At 36.2% G+C, this 15,607-nt stretch overlaps 1 protein-coding gene across 9 annotated transcripts in view; it reads left to right on the forward strand.

Annotated features, from left to right (window-relative positions):
• Nucleotides 1–15,607, forward strand: part of APC (APC regulator of Wnt signaling pathway) — a 143,696-nt gene that overhangs the window by 106,570 nt on the left and 21,519 nt on the right. For 6 of the 9 annotated variants that reach the window (XM_077757193.1, XM_077757194.1, XM_077757189.1 and 3 more), the window contains 4 exons: nt 1,438–1,542; nt 9,916–10,014; nt 13,087–13,465; nt 15,405–15,500. In XM_077757193.1, coding sequence (XP_077613319.1) covers nt 1,438–1,542; nt 9,916–10,014; nt 13,087–13,465; nt 15,405–15,500 — 679 coding nt within the window. The remainder of the gene's footprint in view (nt 1–1,437; nt 1,543–9,915; nt 10,015–13,086; nt 13,466–15,404; nt 15,501–15,607) is intronic. The other 3 variants (XM_077757195.1, XM_077757191.1, XM_077757192.1) reach the window with 1 other exon arrangement.

The following is a 15,607-nucleotide window of genomic DNA, read 5'->3' on the forward strand; positions in this document are numbered from 1 at the left end:
CCGTGCCCTCTCCTACTCCAAATTCATGGTCTTTTTACCTAAAACCTTCCTCTAACTCTGTCCCTTTTCCCAAAACTCCTGTTTATTCTTTAAGTCTCAGTTCTAACAGTACTTCCTAAGAGGGCTCTTGCCCAAATTCAGGCCTTATGATATCCCTCTGCTATATATTCTCACAGCACCTTGTACTCTTTTTTTCAGTGTGCTTGTCAAAGTTTTAACTTTATTGTTAGTTCTCTCATTATTTGATAGAATCCCTGATGAGACTATAAGCTTGAGTATATAGAACAGTGTCTGATTTTGCCAGCCCTGTATTCTCCAGCGCCTAGTACAAGTAACTAACAGAACAGATGCTCAGTAATTACTTTTACATTGACATCTTTAATTACGTTAGTCTCAATTCTTTGTGTTTTTAGTGGTTTTGGATTCATTTTATCTCTCGATTGACTTGGTATGTCTCTACTTCTGTTGGCCTCATTGAATTTTCTAGTGTGACTTTCAGATGATACAATTCTTTTTCTGAATTATTGGGGCTACCTCATTTTTGCATATGTATAACTTATACTAGTTTATTGATGGAAATATTGCAAGTAAAGTAACTTTTAAGTCACAATTTAAATGGTCTAGGGAAGCTTGGTATTTAAAGAAATTCTAGTGGAAGCCATTTTGTAATATAATTATCCACTATTAAATATGTCAGGTTTTTTAAAGGGTAGTTTTTATTTTAGATCATCATTTTCCTAGAGCAAGCAAGCACAATTGTAATTGTTTCTATAAAAAATAATGAAAAAATTATTTTACTTCTTTGATTCTGCAGTGGCATTTTTACAGAGTGACTGCTTTGTACTGGATATAATCTATCCTGAAGGGACTGCTTTTACTGGATATAATCTGTCATTTTCATTTCATATAACAGATGGTGGTTACATTAGAAAAGGTTTTTGGTTTTTATTCATATCAGATTCTAAGAGGTTATTGATTTCATGTGACTTTTATTAGCAGAGGATGTATATATATTCTGTGTATAAATATACAGAAGGTATTTGTAAGCTTAGGTAATAGTTGAACTGTTATATTTGCAGCTCCATTAAATGCCAGAACCATGTGACCTTGTGGAAGAGACAGTTATTTATTCTAGTGGGGTTATATCCCTGATAGTGATGTGAGCACAGCTGGTGGAGGATGGTGTTTCTGTGAGTCTCGGAAAATCCTTTGTCTTGTGCGGCTCTAATGCTCAAGGGACACACTTCACTTTCCTCTTCCTGAAATAGTCGACTGCCAACCATCCTGGAGGTTATGAAGTATAAAGTGCAGTTCTTTGCTTTTGTAAACCTATATAATTGATGCATTCAAAGCTTTAATACAGGAAAGAGAAAAAGCTGTGGGCTAAGAAAGCATATACCATTTTTGTATGTAATGATATTAACTTCATATTAACAGAGGTCATCTCAGAGCAAGCATGAAGCCGGCTCACATGAAGCTGAGCGGCAGAATGAAGGTCAAGGAGTGGCAGAAATCAACATGGCAACTTCTGGTAGTGGTCAGGTAAAGGAATTTATTGGTTTTCTTTTTAACTAACTATTTAAATATTTTTAGAGGAATATGAGGTGAGATAGTCCTCAGAATGATCTGTAAATCTTATTGATTTCCTTAATCCTAAATGGATATCTCCAGAAGAATTCAGTGCCAAAATGCTATATCATTTTTCTTTATTACATCTAACAATAACACTTTCAAAATTTCTAATTTAGAGCTATTCTTTAGCTATTCTTTAGAAACAGTGTGTTTCTGTTTTAGTCTAAAATTATTAGCATGAATAGAGGGCTTTTGTTTTTAAATAAATGCTAAGCTGTATTTTGCTTATATATATGATTTGACCTAGTTGTTATTGCTTGCACTGAACAGACTTGCTCTTTCTCTAAGGCATTCTTTGAAAGGGATTCTTTGCAAAGGCATTTTTATGTTTTTAAAAATGATCATAAGGACTTTGTCATAATTCTTTTCTATTGTACTTTAACATTACGTAAATTTGGAAATCCAAATTTTATAATTGAAAAAAATGATACTAATGCTCATAAAAAATAAAGAGACATAACCTAGTCATGTTTAACCATTATTACATCATTTTTAGCAAAACTGTGGAAGTCAACTTGATTTTTTTTAATGTAGAACTGTTATCTTGTCACTCTGTCATTAGTTTTCTATTAGAGTTCTATTGGAATGCATCCTAATATGACAGAATTTTCCTTGGGGTATTATGTATTCTCCACATTTTTCTCAATGAATGTTTTTATGTTGTAAATGAGTGATTTTTTAAAGTAAAATTTTACTAAGTTTTTAAAGATAATCTCCCTACTTTTGATGTAAAATATTCCTTTAGTGTCTGGTTATTTTTGATGATATCATATTTTTTTAAAGAGCATGTATTAAAATTTAAGGCCGAAAAATGTGTCATACTTAATTATTTATATTTATTTTACTGAGTTAAAAAAAGAGATACTTTATTTTAGTATTACTAACTATCATTATACTGGGGAAAACTCTTCAGTTATAAATAGTAAACTGGGGCAAAAGAAATTATATTTAGCACATTTGGGTTCTTTTCTATACTTAGGAAATTATTCTGGAAGTTTATATTTTCCTTCCCTTATCTAGAAAGAAGAAAAATTTCATTTTCTTGACAGAAAAAAACTATTTGCTTAGGATTAGACCACCTATTAATGCTTTGGACCATGTTCCAGGTATTATGTATTTTAAAGTCTCACTTATCAGTAAGTTGTCTGTTCATTTAAAATATAATAGAGGGGTACCCAGGTGGCTCAGTTGGTTAAGCATCTGACTCTTCATTTTGGCTCAGGTCATGATCTCATGGTTCATGAATTTGAGCCTGCATTGGGCTCTGCACTGACAGCTCAGAGCCTGCCTATGATTCTCTTTCTCCCTTTCTCTCTGCTCCTTCCCCACTTATGTGCATGCACTCTCTCGCTCTCTCTCAAAATAAACTTTAAAAATGATAATAGTAGTTGAATCCTTATAGTACTATTTTATATCAGTTAATTCTAAGTAGATTAGATTTCATGTCAAAATAAGAATTTTAAATTTAAAAAGATTAGAAAAATGTGTGTAGAATGATGATAATCATGTAGTGGGTGGGAAAACATAAAAGAAAAAATCAGTAGCTTTCACATAAAAATGTAAAACTCAAGTACACCATAAATCATGCAAGGTCACAAGACAAACAAAAATTAAGATCTCATTATTTACAATTATTTATAATAAGGAAAAAGTTACATTTCAAAATACATGAATAGTAGAAATTAATTAAAGATCATTAAAACATGAACAAATGACATGACATGAACAGGAACCAAAAGGAAAAATAAAATGACTTTTTATTTATTTATTTACTTTTTTTTAATGTTTTTATTTATTTCTGAGAGAGAGAGCTTGAGCAGGGGAGGGTCAGAGAGAGAGGGAGACAGAATCTGAAACAGACTCCAGGCTCTGAGCTGTCAGCACAGAGCCCGATGCGGGGCTCGGACCCATGAACCGTGAGATCATGACCTGAGCTAAAGTCTGACACTTAACCGACTGAGCCACCCAGGCACCCCTAAAATGACTTTTAAACATATGGAAAGGTCATCAGTTTCATTAGTAATGATATATAACCAGCAACAACAGCCAAAGTGAGTTTTTTTTTTTTTTTTGGATGCCATTAGGTAGGCAAAGATCAATAACACTCAATATTGGTAATAGTAAGTTGATAGATATTGTCATATTCTGCTTCTATCTATGTGAATGGAACAACCTTTCTGAAAAGCAATTTTATGATAAGCATCTAAATTTCTAGCTGTAATTGCCTTGTGGGTCAACATTGCAATATCTAACATGTTATGCTAGGAGGTAATCAGTCAAGAGTGTTCAGACATGTTTGAAAAGACTCATCATTTATTTGTAATAGCAGAAGTTAGAAATAACTTAAATATATATTAATCAATAGGCAACTGATTAAATTATTTATCATCTGACTGGAATAAGTGGTTAAATGGCTCTGTAGTTAGCAGACTGCGATTAATCCCATTCCTCCGCTAATCCCATTCCTGAGAGACTAAACTCTGAGCTTTAGTGTTTTCTCGTTAGAATAAGATGATATCATTGTGAGAACTAAATGGGACATGTACTTAACACAGTTCTTGGTGTATAGTAGATACTCATTAATAATTAGGTGCTAGAGGCTATATTAGACTTTGAAGATAGAGAATTGAACAGGACAGACAGTCCCAGACCTGATAGAACCTACATGGTACATGGTATATCCATACAAATGTTAGAAATGATAAATTAGATCTCTGTTTATATAGAGATCTTTTATTTCAGCCTGGCCTTTTCTAGTATATTTTTCGTATTATAATCAGAATGATCCTTCCAAATCACCTGCTTATATCACTTATTTGTTTAAACCTTTCAGTGGCTACCCACTGCCCAAAGAATAAAATCTAGATTCTTTGTTGCCTGCTCTTTCAATATTATCACTATTTGCCCCCATTTCTCTACACTCCCTCAACTTCAGCTTCTTGGGGCGCTTGAGTATGTCCAGAGCTTCCACATGGTGCTCTCTGCCTGGAACTCTCCTCTGTTTCGGTTCACTTGTATGTGTTCTATCCATCCTTCCCCTCAATTTAAATTGTACTTCTTCCAGGACATTTTCCTTTCTTCTGCCTCCCTAGGCCTGATAAAGTGCTCTCAGGTACTCTCTATTTCTGTTCTCATCTAATTTAGCACAGTTTATTATAAATTTAACTGTCTTCTTTTTAAAATCCTTTAAGCTGAACTATATTGTCATTGCTCACCATTGTATCCCAGACAGCTAGCATAGTACCTGGCAGACAGCAAGTGCTTATTAAATGCTTACTGAGATCAGGGCACCTGGGTGACTCAGTTGGTTAAGCGTCTGACTTAGGCTCAGGTCGTGATCTCACGGTTTGTGGGTTTGAGCCCCGCATCAGGCTCTGTGCTGACAGCTCAGAGCTTGGAGCTTGCTTCGGATTCTGTGTCCCCCCCCCCTCTCTCTCTGCCCCTCCCCTGCTTATGTTCTGTCTCTCAAAAATAAATAAACGTTAAAAATTTTAAGTGCTTACTGAGTATTAATGCTATTAATTTAGAAAAATAATTTTAACATTTTTTCTTAAAAAATTATTTCTTAAAATAAGTAATCTTTCATGCTATACATATGTATTTATGTGTACATGCATAGAAAAATGGAGGAATGTTGTTCAAAATGTTACCAATGATATCTCTAGTGTTGGGATTATGTTGTGTTTACTTTCATATTTACATTTTTATGTATTGTGTGACTTTTTTGTGAGGAACATGAGATCTGTTAAAAACTGAATCAGAGGCGTTCCTCAAATTCACATTCTTCAAATGTGAATTCTGACAGTGCTATAGATTCAGTGGTAAACATGACAAGCACATTTGTTTGGCAATATTAGCCATAGACTCTGCCTTCCAGTGTTTCTGTGGCACTGATACTGCTAATGCCATTTATTTGATTACTTTTAGTCACTAGTTTAAAACAATACTACAGCTACTCCAAATCCTGATGTAGCCGAGTGATTTTATCTATAGGACTGTGATTCAATTAACCAAGATTCCTTTAAACTATCTTAATAGGATCTATATACATGAAAACCTCTTAATAGGCTCTATATACATGAAAATCTCTTAGGATTTGTTCTTTTGATTTATTTTATTATTTGCTCCAGAAATAAGCCCATTGACAATAATTGAAAATGAAAATCAGATCTCTGACTTTCTCAGGATCAAAATAGCATGACCCAGCAAAACTCCTGCCCTGGTGGACTTATCCTCATCCCTGTGTGAAGTATATTGTACACCCTCTCTCACCTGGTTTCCTGCCCACATCGTCTCTGCCAGAATGATCTTTACAAAGAGTTAGTCATCTTCTTTATAAAACCCTTTATTGGCTTCTCTTGATTCTTAGAATAAGATAACCCTTTAGTAGGATCTATATGACCTAGCTCCTATCAGATTTGGCAGCTTTATATCACACTTTGCTCTTAGCCACTTCTGCCATGCTGGCCTATCAGTAGCTTATAGCTTATATTTATTGGGCTTCCTTTTCCTGTGCAGCTTGTGCACATTCTGTGCCCCTTCCATATAGTGCTCTTCTCGTCCCATTTCACTCCGTTAAGATCAGTTATGTGTCGGGGCGCCTGGGTGGCTCAGTCAGTTAAGCATCCGACTTTAGCTCAAGTCATGATCTCACCACTTGTGGGTTCGAGCCCCACGTCGGGCTCTGTGCTGACAGCTCAGAGCCTGGAGCCTGCTTTTTGAATTCTGTGTCTCCGTGTGTCTCTGCCCCTTCCCCACTTGCTCTCTCTCTCTCTCTCAAAAACAAATAAATCTTTAAAAAAAATTTTAAATAAAAGATCAGTTATGTGTCTTTGCGTTTAAGCATGGCTTTCCCAAGGCTTGAACGTTCAAATCCCATTGTTAAAGGCCATCCTAGAACAGTCTTCTCCTTTGAAGACATTTGCAGTTTATATTTATTTGTGTGATTATTTTATTAGTATTGATTTCCCCTACTAGGCTGTAAACTCCAGAAGGGCAAAGATTTTATCTAGTTTTGTCCATTTTCATATCCTCACAGTCACTGGTAAATAGTAGATAACAGTAAGTATATGTTAATTGGAAGGAAGATCTGGCATCCCTTCTAGAAATAGTGTTTCTTGATCTGTGATTAATCTCCTATGGAAGTTAAGGGGAAAGAGAAAGTTGGAAGTAAATTATACAGGTCAGATCCCTGCTTGATTAGTATATAACTGTATGTGTAATTCATTTATGAATTAGTTCTTAGCTTTTCTATTTAAAGTTTAGAACCAGATCTCTAGTGAGAGCCAGTAAGTAGTGATGAAGTTCAGCCAAGACTGGGAAAGAAATGAAATGATAGAAGAACGCTTTGCTTCTGATACGCGTTTTAAAACTTTTTACTATGCAAAATTTCAAACATATACAGAGACAGATAGAAAACATAGTAATCCACATGTACCCTGTCCACTTTGCCCTCCCATTTTATCTTTGAAGATCTGGTATCATCATCATTTCTTCCATAAATATTTCCAAAAGTTAAGAATGATTCTTTTTTTACTCTTCTAATGTTTATTTAATTTTCAGTGAGAGAGGCAGAGCATGAACAGGGGAGGAGCAGAGAGAGAGGGAGATACAGAATCCGAAGCAGGCTCCAGGCTCTGAGCTGTCAGCACAGAGCCCGATGCGGGGCACAAACCACGAGATCATGACCTGAGCTGAAGTCAGACACCCAAGTGACTGAGCCACCTAGGCGCCCCAAGAACACTTTTTAAAAATATGCAACTGTTTGAGCACCCTGCCTGGCTCAGTTGGTAGAGTATGCAAGTCTTGATCTCAGGGTCTCAAGTTCAAGCTCCCACATAGAGCACAGAGCTTACTTTAAAAAAAAAAAAAAAAATTAAAAATATATGACCGTATTGCCATTATTGCATTCCCAAAGGAACTAAAAGTAATACATTGGACTATCCAGTCACTACCCAAATTTGCAATTGTTTCATGTATGTCATAATTTTTCACAATTTATTTGACTCTTTTTAGGTAAGGTTCATGCATTGGGATTGGTTGATAAGTCTTTAATCTCTAGGTTCCTTTTTTGCCTCTTTTGTTTTTTGGATACTTACTTGTTAAAGAAATTACAAATTTTTTTTTACAAATTACAAATTACATACAAATTACTTGTTTTATACAGTTTTCCATAGTCTGGATTTTACTGATAACATCTCCATGGTATGTAGTTTGACATTTCTTTGTATATTTCCGGTAAATTGATATTTGGATCTAGACATAGAATCACCTTTGGATTTTCTGTTTTGTTTTGTTTTGTTTTTGCGAGTCTTTTTCAGAGTGGCATTGTGGTCTTCTGGTTTTTAGTCAGGAAACACATAATGTCTGGTTGTCTCTCTTTTTGTGATATTATCAGTAACTGATACCTTATACCCAGCTCCATTAATTCATTAGGGGGTACAAAATTAGCTGGAATACTTCTATAAAGAGAACCTTCTTCTTATGTACTATTTGATTACAACCACATACAATTTGTTTCTGCCTTCGGAAAGTTTATATTCTGGCTGTTCCTTTTGAAAGATTAAGAACTACAACAGAATACCTGCCAATATTGCTTTCTAGGTGGATGTTATTCTTTTTTTTTTTTTTTTAAATGTCTTATTTATTTCTGAGAGAAAGAGAGAGACAGTATGAACAGCGGAGGTCAGAGAGAGAGGGAGACACAGAATCTGAAACAGGCTCTGGGCTCTGAGCTGTCAGCACAGAGCCCGACACGGGGCTCAGACCCACGAATCATGAGATCATGACCTGAGCCGAAGTCAGACGCTTAACCGACTGAGCCACCCAGGCACCCCTAGGTGGATGTTATTGTTATAATCATTATTTTTAATCATTAATGAATTGTGTTAGCTATGGCCTCTATTTTGATAGGTCCCACATATTTATCTGCAGTCCCTATTCCTATCCAGACTTGCATCCTCTGTTATCAGATGTCCATCTTTACTGAATGTCAGTATATTGAATGGTGATCTCACACTGAAACCCATTAGCCTTCCTGAGTTTTATGTACTTTTTAATACCACCATTATCCACCCATTTATCCAAGCTCAGTGCCTCCACATTGTCCTTGGCTCCCGGTGTCGCTTTATTTGTGTCCAGTCAGTTAGCAAATCAACTGATTCTGGCCCCTAAATATACGTATCCCCAGGCCACCCAGGTGGCTCAGTCAGTTGAGTATCCCAACTCTGGATTTCAACTCAGGTCATCATCCCAGGGTCATGGGATTGAGCCCTGTGTCAGGTTCTTTGCTGAACATGGAGGCTGCTTAAGATTCTCTCTCTCTCTTCCTCCCTTTCTCTCTCTAATTTTTTTTTAATTTTTTTAATATACGGTATCCTCATTTCCTTACTTTGCACCCTCCTGACTGCTCAGCTGTTGAAAATACCCTCTTCCTGATTTCGCATCTTTGATCTCTGTATCCTGTCTTTTAATACCTTTAAAGATGTAATCCTGGTTGTACCATCCTCCTGCCTAAAGTCTAGGGGCTCCACAACATCCAGGGTTGAAACCAACATCTTTAAAATGACTCAAGAGACAATAATTTAACCTAGTCTTATCTCCCACCGTACACCTTGTGTGCTGTCCACATTCATGCTCTCATATTTATTACCTTTACACAGACTGTACCATATGTCTCCCACTCCAAAATTCAAGGCCTACCTTAAATGTTCCTTACTTTATGCAGCCTTTAATAGTTCCTTAGCAAGTAATTGTTACTTCCTGTTTTCCCTCAGATTTTATGCATTTTTCTGCTGTGGTGCTTATCATATCACAGTGCAGTTATTTAATTTTTCATGTCCTTCTCCAACGGGGTTTTAAGCAGTCCACTCTATGCTGTGAGCTCCTGGAGAACTTTGAAAAAAATTCCCAGTTTTGTGGTAATTTAGAGCATTTCATCAATCAATAAAGCTTTCTATCAATAAATGTATATTTGACCAAATGTGGTTTCATGTGTTTTGATCTGTGAAAAAATACCACTCATAGAATTTCTTCAGTGTTTGGTTACTTCCACACGGTAGTTTAACTTCTTTTGCAACACATCTTCTTTTCCTCATTTTTGCTTTAAAACCTACTTTACTTCACAGGTAAAAATACTCATCTTGAGTGTTAAATTGTTCACACTTTTAATGGTGTATTTAGCTGTTTACCCTAAACACAGTTCATTTGGTACACCTTAACGTGAAGGTAGGGCTATTTATCTATAATCTAAATTATTCCATTCATAATTTGCTTAATTTCTAGGGTTCAGCTGCGCGAATGGATCATGAAACAGCCAGTGTTTTGAGTTCTAGTAGTACACACTCTGCTCCTCGAAGGCTGACAAGTCATCTGGGAACCAAGGTAACAGAAGATTATAAACGCTGGTTACTAATACTGTGAATACTTTGCTCTAATACAAGAGAGCACAAAGGAAAAAGGATTATAAAAAATGCCAAATTACTTAGTTTTTTATTCTTTTTCAGCCTTATCATGCACTTTGCTGCAAGTACCCTGAGCTCCAGCCACACTGGCTTACTTGCTGCCTCCCAAGCACTCCCTGTCACTTTTCTGCCCCTATGACTTGCCTGCGATGGCAATGACCTCCACTTTCTACCCCACCACAAAATGCCTGTCAGAATCCCAGTCAGCCTTTAGAGCTCTTCTTGGGTTTTACTTCCTTACAAAGCATTTTCTGACTCCCAAGCTCCTCTCCCCTTCCCATGTGGTCTGTCTACCTCCTTTGAGTCACTGCAGTTTGCATGAACTATTCTCTTTATTTTTAATGCTTATTTATTTATTTATTTTGAGAGAGAGAGAGCATTTGCAAGCAGGGGATGGGCAGAGAGAGAGGGAGAGAGAGTATCCCAAGCTGGCTCCATGCCATCCACAGAGCCCAATGAGGGGCTCCATCTCATGAACCGTGAGATCATGACCTGACTGAAATCAAGAGTCAGATACTTAATCGACTGAACCACCTCCATACCCCTGCATGAAGTTCTCTTGGGAATAGGGACTTTTTTTCTTAATCTTTTGCAGCATCTACCACAGAACCTGCACATAAGGCTGTTTAATAAATATTTAAGTGGATAGAAAAATTATTGAAATGAAATGTTACCCATTGTTGATACGTGAGTTTTTTTAGAGTCTCTCAGATATTAGCAAGTATTTTAGGACTTTCTAATAGTATGTTTTAAAAAGAAAATAATTATTGTTGTCATCTCTATAAATCAGCCAGTCTTTTATATTGACAAAGATGAAAATTTAACTGTGCAGTATATTTTTAGTTAAAGCTCAATAATTCCATTAACTATTTTCACAGCATACTTTACATAACCTCTCTTTACTTTGACAATATAATGGCTCTTAGGGAAAGCATTACTGAAATAACTAATGTTGATTTAAGAAATGAATTTAGAATAATCAGTGGTACTGTTAATATGAGATTTAATACTTTTTTTTAAATTTTTTTAATGTTTTATTTATTTCTGAGAGAGAGAGTGTGAACAGGGGAGGATCAGAGAGATAGGGAGATACAGAATCTGAAGCAGGCTCCAGGCTCTGAGGTAGCTCTCAGCACAGAGCCGGATGTGGGGCTTGAACCCACGAACTGTGAGATCATGACCTGAGCCAAAGTCGAACGCTTACCCGACAGAGCCACCCAGGCGCCCCGAGTTATTTAATACGTTTAATAACTCATAGTAGCTGCTAATTGAAATCTCTGGTATGCCAGTAACTATGCTAGAAGTTATATGTACATTTTCTGTGATCTTCTCAAATACTATGAGGTATTCTTGTGCCTCTTTTAAATAAGAAAAGTGAAGCAAAAAAGGTTCAGGCAGCTGTTGCATATTTAAATTGGAATTCGTCCCCAGATCTATCCAACATCAACATGTAATTCTAACTACAAAGAAAATCTAACATTCAGCAGTACTACTGCATGAAAACCAGCAGCTAGAATACCATTTCCTTTTGAAGTGACTGATGAATGATATTAGTAAGACCTTACTACATTTTTGAATGCTAGCTTCTGTCCTATACATGTATTATTTCATTTAATCTTAACAGAGAAAACCTCATTAGGTAAACATCTCCATTTGGCAGCTGAGAGAACTGGTCTCAGAGAGAGCAAATAATTTGGTAGTGTCACACTGCTCATTCCTAAGTGGTAAGAGCCAAAATTGGAAAGCCCAATTTTCCACAGTTCTCCCTTCCTAAAACTTTAATATCTAAGAGTAGTGTGTGTTTATGTATTTAGAGTTTCCTAGCCTCAGCATTGTTGACTGGATAATTCTTTATTGTAGGATGTTAAGCAGTATCTCTGGTCTTTATCTGTTAGATGCCTATAGCACTTTCTCTTGCAGTTGTGACACCAAGAAATGTTTCCAAAGCAAAGAATGTCCTAGAAGGGCCAAAATCACCCCTGATTAAGAACCACTGATTTATAGAGAAGATACACTCTTTATAAAATAGCCACAACTTTTCTGTAATGGCTCTCACTTTAAAATGAGTCTAACCACGGTCCAGTATAACTAGGTACTGTTTCCAGTTTCTAATCTGCTTCTGAGCAAACTCTTAGAATTGGTTGTCAGAGAGTAATTTTTACTTACTGGTTGCTTTAAAAAAAAAAAAAAATTAAGAAACCTGGCCTTGGAGCACCTGGGTATCTCAGCTGGTTGAGTGTTCAACTCTTGATTTCAGCTCAGGTCATGATCTCATGATTCGTGAGATCAAGGCCCAAGTTGGGCTCTGCCCTGAGCATGGAGCCTGCTTAAGATTCTCTCTGTGCCCCTCCCACTACTCATACACACTCTCTTTCTCCCTCTCAAAATAAATAAATAAACTTAAAAAAAAAAAAAGAATCCTGGCCTTGTACTCCCTATATGATCATGGCATTCTTCTTTTTATGACAAAATATTTTTTTATATATAAGGGAGAAATTATATACTTTTAACAGTATTATAATCTGGTAAGCGTTAGTGATTGTTGAAAACTAGTATGTAGTAAATAATAATTGTTGAAAAGTTTTCTGTTTATTGATTATAGTTATAAATTAAAAGAAGTAAAGTAAAATTTTAAATTGTATAAAATATTTAAATCACATTCCTCAGAGTGTGTGTGTATGAGAAATCAGTTGTCGTTCATTATAGTCAGTGGATTATTACCAGCTATTCCAGACAAGGGTAGTTTAAGTATATAAGAAGCTGCTTTCTCTTTGAACACTGTATGCCACCACTGCTTCTGTTTATTCATATCAACAAATTGGTGATCATTATATGGATTTTGATATGATGCTCATTGCTTCATCCTGGAAAGGGGTTTTGAGTTTGTTTTTCTTTTTAATAAGTTACAATAAATATCCCATTCATCACTTCATTGGTGTTAGCGTTTGATATTAAAGTCATAATTTTGTTTCTAAACTCATTTGGCCCACAGGTGGAAATGGTGTATTCATTGTTATCAATGCTTGGTACTCATGATAAGGATGATATGTCGCGAACTTTGCTAGCTATGTCTAGCTCCCAAGACAGCTGTATATCCATGCGACAGTCTGGATGTCTTCCTCTCCTCATCCAGCTTTTACATGGCAATGACAAAGACTCTGTGTTGTTGGGAAATTCCCGGGGCAGTAAAGAGGCTCGGGCCAGGGCCAGTGCAGCCCTTCACAACATCATTCACTCACAGCCTGATGACAAGAGAGGCAGGCGTGAAATCCGAGTCCTTCATCTTTTGGAACAGATACGAGCTTACTGTGAAACCTGTTGGGAGTGGCAGGAAGCCCACGAACAAGGCATGGACCAGGACAAAAATCCAAGTATGTTCCCTGTAGTGCATGTTAACAAAGCAAATGTAAAAGTTTTTTAAATGAAAACTTTTTGAGTTAGTATGTTGTCTTTATGAGTAGGAATGGGAAATTCATAGTAGCCGTCTACACTGCTAACATAGTTTAAAGCTTAAAATCTGTATTTTTGTAGAAAAAAATTAGCAAAGAGCAACCAAAAAAGAACAGGAAATCAAGAGAATTATAGTCATAGCATAGTAGATCTAGAAAGAATTTGAGCAGTTATGTTTTTCCATCCCTTTCCTTTTATAGATTAAGCTCAAGAAAAGACTTTATATAAAGTTTTTCCAACAGTCAGTGACCACACCATAATCTTTATTACATTTGCGTAACACTCTGTTCAGCGGATACAGAGATGAGTTATGTCTGTTATGTTGTTTGAGCCTCACAACAACCCTGTGAAGTAGGAAGGGAGAGTATTATCTCCATTTTACAGATAAAGAAACTGAGGCACAGAGAGACTAAAAGACTTGCCTGTAGCCTCATAGCTACTAAGTGGTAGAGCCAGGAACAGAGGCCAGATCTTCTGACTCTCAACCCAGTGCTCTTTCCACTGCACCATCCTACCTCCCATGGCCTGCTGGGAGTGATCGGCCATCCAGCTCTTTGCTGAGGGAGAGACCCTGGGCAACCCAGGGATCATGGGAGTTGGGACCCTTGGGGACATAACTTACTTCATTCCTGTAGCAGGAACCAAAATCAGTAAGTATATAAGGTAAGACCTTCTTTTCACTTGAGAAGAAAACACACACGCACACACGAACACACACACACACACACACACACACACACACAGGAGGGGGACTGTTGTATTAACCTGTTGATGTAGGAAGAAGGGGTGATGGTGAGAACACCATCTATGAAGATATAGCAGATTTTTTTTAGCGTACACATAAAGTTGAATTTATTGAAAACTTACACATTTTCAAGAATGAGAAAAATAACAGAAATGGTCCTTTATATCTATTTGTCCTAAGGATGAGGAAAACTGGTAAGATACTTTACTGAGAGATTATTGTCTTTGTGGATTGTTTTCTCTGGGTATCCACAATTATGTAACAACTTACATTTTGTGATCGTAAGAACTGTTCTAAAAATGCTTAAATAAAATAAATGTTATTACTTCTGAAAACTAGATTTTTAAAATTTTGATTTCACATAATGAGTTTTGAAACTTTGTACATGGTATTAAATGTGAAGGTACATTTTCTTGGACATCTCTTCTTTAGATTTTTGTTTACTGTCTGTCTATATAGTAAGCTTTCTCTACTAGGTTCATACTGGTTTGTGTTTTTTTTTTTTTAAGTTTTTACTTATTTATTTTGAAGGAGAAAGAGAGGAAGGACAGAGAGAAGGGAAGAGAGAGACCCAAACAGGCTCTGCACTGTCAGCACAGAGCCTGATGCAGGGCTCAGACTCAAGAACTGTGGGATCATAACCTGGCCCAAAACCAAGAGCCAGCCGCTTAACCAACTGAGCCACCCAAGCACCCTTATACTGGATTTCTTTATTACATTTGTACACAGCTAAGTGCTTTTAACCCACACTCATGATAATAGTTTAACAAAAACAGCTTTATACCAAAGTGTTTTTATTCTTTTATATATACAACATAATTTTAAACTATTACTTGAGTTATAGCATAAACTTGCAAGAGATTTATACTAACAGACTTGGTTAAAGGCAGATAAATGGTAAACATTTTTCTGGAACCAAGAAAAACCCTTTTTTCATATTTTCTTTTCCATGTTTGTCATATTTATTCATCTATTCAGCAAATATTTGTTGATCTACTAAACCACTATGCATTAGGGGTATATTAGTGAGCCCTGCTTTGTTTTATTAAGTATAATAAACATTATTGCTTTTGAGACGACAAAGCATTATGTTTTATATCAATTTTATTTTTCAGTGCCGGCTCCTGTTGAACATCAGATCTGTCCTGCTGTGTGTGTTCTAATGAAACTTTCATTTGATGAAGAGCATAGACATGCAATGAATGAACTTGGTAAGACAGAAATGTTTCTTAATGCCATAGAAGAGTACCAACATTTTTTATCATGACGAGTTGGCGTACAAGGCCGCACATTTCTTTTTCACCTTGCTTCCTCCTTG

The sequence above is a fragment of the Crocuta crocuta genome, unplaced genomic scaffold (genome assembly GCF_008692635.1).
Source record: "Crocuta crocuta isolate KB4526 unplaced genomic scaffold, BGI_CrCroc_1.0 scaffold131, whole genome shotgun sequence".
Taxonomy (NCBI): Eukaryota; Metazoa; Chordata; class Mammalia; order Carnivora; family Hyaenidae; genus Crocuta; species Crocuta crocuta.